The 6000-nt window shown below is 45.5% G+C and overlaps 1 protein-coding gene across 1 annotated transcript in view; it reads left to right on the plus strand.

Moving 5' to 3' along the window:
- ubap1lb (ubiquitin associated protein 1-like b) overlaps positions 1–2205 on the plus strand; it is a 40464-nt gene extending 38259 nt beyond the window's left edge. The window contains exon 6 of the mRNA XM_048562834.2: positions 1014–2205. Coding sequence (XP_048418791.1) covers positions 1014–1148 — 135 coding nt within the window. The 3' untranslated portion in view covers positions 1149–2205. The remainder of the gene's footprint in view (positions 1–1013) is intronic.
- Positions 2206–6000: the final 3795 nt, after the last annotated feature.

Raw genomic sequence — 6000 nt, forward strand, 5'->3', positions numbered from 1 at the left:
GAATAAGGTTACAAATCAGACCAAATATTAACTGTTTAACTATTTACTTGAAATAGTTTACACGTCTCCTAAAATAGTGGAGAAATACATGGACACTTCTCTGTTGGCATTAATAGTGGATACTGTGGTGTTATTTAAAATAACCAATCCTATGGGGTTTAATAATCTTTAATCAAAGCAATTTAGAGTGTTCAGTGTATAAATTCTGTTTAGCACTTGTGCTTAGTTGAATTAACATGATATTAATGATTTTGAGCAGTTAATTTCGCTCCTTTCAAGGACAGAATAGGGAAATGATTAAGGATAAAATAGTTTACTTTTTGCAATTCACCAGCTGATAGTCCTAAGTATCTTCCTCTGCTTTGATTTTGTGTGGCATTGCAACAGACAAGTTCAAGTTTTGTCTTGGTCTCTTTCACTTGTGGACTGTTCCGCACTGTCCTGCACTTGTTACAGCATATTGTTTCTTGCTGTTTTGATTTATCTCTATTAAGCACGACGCCTCTCACCTTTAAACTCTTTGAGTTTTAGCTTAGAAATATCCAATACAGTTGTGGAAAAGTTTTGTTATTTAAATGCTTCAGACAAAGGATAATTATAAATGCTCACCTCCTGATAGTTAAAGTGCTTCTGTCTGTGGTGCCAAAATGTAAGCAAGCTGGAAGTACTTAGTTGTGGTCATTCTTCAGAATTTATAAAACAAGCTCAAATTGTTTCTAAATCAAAAGAGCTGGTGAATGTTCTATAACAGGGTCCTTTTCAGTGCCAGAGTATGCAGAATTGTGAGATCTAAGATATTTGAAAGCTCCTTACTCGCCCGAAAATGAAGCCTGATGATTCCCTGGGGTCCCTTCTGTTCTCAGTTTAGATTGTGTGATAGCACCACAGTTACTCTTGTGTCTGGATTTCATTACCATGTCCTAAAAGATGTCCAAAGCTGATAATGAGATCCTTTTGTTTGCTGCCAAACTTGACTAACTCCTTCTTGCTTTCTTGCACCCTTTTGCACGCAGGCAGTTGAATTTTTGACATTAATGACACAGTTCGATGAGATGGGTTTTCAGCATGATGATATTAAAGAAGTTCTCCTCATCCACAACAACCATCGGGAAAAAGCGCTGGAGGAACTTATGACACGTGCCCGATAGTTGGAAAAAGTTACGATTCTACCTGCTCTGGTTTTTGTGTTGTGCCGTTAAGCAGTCTAACCCCTGACCCTCCTAGATGCAGCATTTATCCTTTATAAAGTATTTGAAAATGGATCTATCCTAACACAAAATAGTGAGAGATTGCATAGCTCTGATTTGGAGTGGAATCTGGACGTCCTACTATATGAATAGCAAAAGGCTCATTTGCAGGTACGCCAAGTTATTAGGAAAGCTAATAAATATTGTCTTTTATTGAGAGGGTAGTTCAGTTCAAAAGTAGGAAGGTTTTGCTTTAGCTGTACAGGGGCCTGGTAACTCCAAATCTGGAGTACTATGTACAGTGCTGGTCACCTTACTTAAGGAAGGATACAAATACATTGTTCACAGAAGGTTTACCAGACTAATACCTGGAATGGGTGTGTTTTCTTTTTCAGAATGATTGGATAAACTAGGCTTTCATCTCCTGGAGTTTAGATGAGTAAAAGGTGACTTGAATGCAATGTTTAAGATCTTGAGGGGCCTTTAACAGGGTTGATGAGTTTCCTTTTATGGAGAATTTATATCCAGGGCTTGCTGTTGAAAAGTAAGGGGTTGCCTATTTAGAGGCCAGACGCCAACTCTCTGACACCACCTCCTACCGCCCCCTCGATCATGACCCCACACCCGAGCACCAAACCATCATCTCCAACACCATTCGTGACCTCATCACCTCAGGGGACCTCCCACCCACAGCCTTCAACCTCATTGTTCCCCAACCCCGCACAGCCCGTTTCTATCTCCTTCCCAAAATCCACAAACCTGCCTGCCCTGGTCGACCCATCGTCTCAGCCTGCTCCTGCCCCACCGAACTCATCTTCACCTATCTGGACTCCATTTTCTCCCCTTTGGTCCAGGACCTCCCTACCTACGTCCGTGACACCACCCACGCCCTCCACCTCCTCCAGGACTTCCAATTCCCTGGCCCCCAACACCAGATCTTCACCATGGACGTCCAGTCCCTATACACCTGCATTCCGCATGCAGATGGCCTCAAGGCCCTCCGCTTCTTCCTGTCCCGCAGGCCCGACCAGTCCCCCTCCACCGACACCCTCATCCGCCTAGCTGAACTCGTCCTCACCCTCAACAACTTCTCTTTTGACTCCTCCCACTTCCTACAGACTAAGGGCGTGGCCATGGGCACCTGCATGGGCCCCAGCTATGCCTGCCACTTTGTAGGTTACGTGGAACAGTCCCTCTTCCGCACCTACACAGGCCCCAAACCCCACCTCTTCCTCCGGTACATTGATGACTGTATCGGCGCCGCCTCTTGCTCCCCATAGGAGTTCGAACAGTTCATCCACTTCACCAACACCTTTCACCCCAACCTTCAGTTCACCTGGGCCATCTCCAGCACATCCCTCACCTTCCTGGACCTCTCAGTCTCCATCTCAGGCAACCAGCTTGTAACTGATGTCCATTTCAAGCCCACCGACTCCCACAGCTACCTAGAATACACCTCCTCCCATCCACCCTCCTGCAAAAATTCCATCCCCTATTCCCAATTCCTCCGCCTCCGCCGCATCTGCTCCCACGATGAGGCATTCCACTCCCGCACATCCCAGATGTCCAAGTTCTTCAAGGACTGCAACTTTCCCCCCACAGTGATCGAGAACGCTCTTGACCGCGTCTCCCGCATTTCCCGCAACACATCCCTCACACCCCGCCCCCGCCACAAGCGCCCAAAGAGGATCCCCCTCGTTCTCACACACCACCCCACCAACCTCCGGATACAACGCATCATCCTCCGACACTTCCGCCATCTACAATCCGACCCCACCACCCAAGACATTTTCCCATCCCCACCCCTGTCTGCTTTCTGGAGAAACCACTCTCTCCGTGACTCCCTTGTTCACTCCACACTGCCCTCCAACCCCACCACACCCGGCACCTTCCCCTGCAACCGCAGGAAATGCTACACTTGCCCCCACACCTCCTCCATCACCCCTATCCCAGGCCCCAAGATGACATTCCACATTAAGCAGAGGTTCACCTGCACATCTGCCAATGTGGTATACTGCATCCACTGTACCCGGTGTGGCAACCTCTACATTGGGGAAACCAAGCGGAGGCTTGGGGATCGCTTTGCAGAACACCTCCGCTCAGTTCGCAACAAACAACTGCACCTCCCAGTCACAAACCATTTCCACTCCCCCTCCCATTCTTTAGATGACATGTCCATCATGGGCCTCCTGCACTGCCACAATGATGCCACCCGAAGGTTGCAGGAACAACAACTCATATTCCGCCTGGGAACCCTGCAGCCATATGGTATCAATGTAGACTTCACCAGTTTCAAAATCTCCCCTTCCCCAACTGCATCCCTAAACCAGCCCAGTTCGTCCCCTCCCCCCACTGCACCACACAACCAGCCCAGCTCTTCCTCCCCACCCACTGCATCCCAAAACCAGTCCAACCTGTCTCTGCCTCCCTAACCGGTTCTTCCTCTCACCCATCCCTTCCTCCCACCCCTAGCCGGACCCCCATCTACCTACTAACCTCATCCCACCTCCTTGACCTGTCCGTCTTCCCTGGACTGACCTATCCCCTCCCCACCTCCCCACCTATACTCTCTCCACCTATCTTCTTTTCTCTCCATCTTCAGTCCGCCTCCCCCTCTCTCCCTATTTATTCCAGAACCCTCACCCCCTTCCCCTCTCTGATGAAGGGTCTAGGCCCGAAACGTCAGCTTTTGTGCTCCTGAGATGCTGCTTGGCCTGCTGTGTTCGTCCAGCCTCACATTTTGTTGTCTTGGAGTTCTCCAGCATCTGCAGTTCCCATTATCTCTGGTACTCACAGATTTGTGAGTTTTTGGAACTTACTTCCTGAAAGGGCAGTGGAAGCAGAACGTTTGAATATTTTTAAGGCAGCGGTAGGGTTCAGAAGGAGTTTACCAGGATGTTTCCATGTATGGAAGGTTTGAGTTGTAAAGAAATGCTTGATAAGTTGGGACTTTTCTTACTGGAGCATAGAAGATTGAGAGGTGACCTTACAGAAGTTTATAAAATCATGCAGGGTATAGATAGGATTAATGGTAGGTGGCTATTTTTTCCAGATTGGAGGATTCCAAGACTGAGGGGCACATTTTTAAGATGACAGGAAAGAGATTTTAAAAAGACATGAGGGCAAAATTGTTTACATAGAGGGTGGTTCACGTGTGGAATGAACTTCTTGAAGAAGCGATGGATGTGGGTATAATTACAATGTTTAAAAGACATTTAGATGGATATATGAATAGGAAAGATTTGGGAGGATATCGACCAGGAGCAGGTAAATGGGACTAATTTATTTTGGGATTACGTTTGGCCTGGACTGGTTGGACCGAAGGGTCCGTTTCTGTGCTGTATGACTCTATGACTGTATAAGTGGTGGATATGGGCACAATTACAACTTTTAAAAGACATTTGGATAAGTACATGAATAGGAAAGGTTTGGAGGGGTATGGACCAGGAGCAGGAAGATAGATTATGTTCAGCATAGACTGGTTGGACCGAATGGTCTGTTTCCATGCTATATGACACAATGACTCTTTAAGTGGTGGATGTGGGTGCAGTTACAATGATTAAAAGATATTTGGATGGATGTATGAAGAGGAAAGGGTTGGAAGGGTATGGGCCAGGAGCAGGCAGGTGGGACTAGTTTAGGTTGGGATTATGTTCAGCCTGAACTGGTTGGACTAAACGGTCTGTTTCCATGCTGTAATACTGTATGACTCTAGATAGATTCTCAGTAAGCAAGGGGGTTTAATGCTACGACAGGAGTGTGGATTTGAGGTTACAATCAGATCAGCTACAATCTTATTAAATGGTGGAACAGGCTCAGGACTAAATGCTCCTTGTTAGAGAGTTCATATGAAAGCATATCATAAATGTGCAAAGGAAATCTATTCTTAAGGTATTGGAATTTATTCAGTATTTAAAATGCATTAACATTCCCCAGCCTCTTCTTTGTTTACCCGTTTACTTAGTGTGGAGAATTATCTAGTTCAGCTAATTGTTCTTTTGAATGGTTATTATAAAGTGTGTTTAATTAGTGGAAGTGAAAATTCATCCAGGACTGGAAGACAGGTTTGACTGCACAGACGTGGTGAGGGGTTGAGCGAGGTGATCCTGAGGAGGAGCTGAGTGCCATCAATGTACATATGGAATTGTGTCCTTGTGCCACATAAAAAAAGGGAAGCATGTAAATGAGAAACATGAGGGGCTCAAAAATTGATCCTGCAGAATCCTGAGAAGGGGGAAGGAAGGATATTGCAGGGATTCGCTGCTTACAACGGACTGAGTGAGGGAACTGCGCCGTCAGCTTACCATCGGAAAAAGAGTAGAAAACAGGAGCTACTGGAGGCCTAGCCCCAGTTGGATTTGGGTAGTATGGGGCAGGATATATTCTGAAGGAAACACACACAAATCCCATCTGCTATTTGCTGGACTGTCAGTTCTCCAGGAAAGTTTAAAACTTCTTTTGCTTAAAAGTTATACCGCCTAATTTATAAGATATACTTAGGAATCCAGCACATTTTTTTGCAGAAAACAGAAAGAGATTTTTAAAAATCAGACAAAAGTTAGCAGAGTGTAACATTCCATTTGCCAGAGTCTGGAGAAAGGCATAACCTCTGGAATTGTAATACTTTTAGCCCTAATCAGATCCCAAAGACTCCTAAATCTTTGCTCGGTAGTGAAGCAGCCGTCAACATCAAAGAGAGAAGTCGTTTTAAAAAGTACACATATTTCCAAAGCTTATTTTGCAATGGTAGGGTAGCAGTATTTAATAATGTTTTTACTGAATTATTCTTAGAATTTGGTTGGCTTGGAACTCT

Source organism: Stegostoma tigrinum, chromosome 33 (assembly GCF_030684315.1).
Source record: "Stegostoma tigrinum isolate sSteTig4 chromosome 33, sSteTig4.hap1, whole genome shotgun sequence".
Classification (NCBI taxonomy): Eukaryota; Metazoa; Chordata; class Chondrichthyes; order Orectolobiformes; family Stegostomatidae; genus Stegostoma; species Stegostoma tigrinum.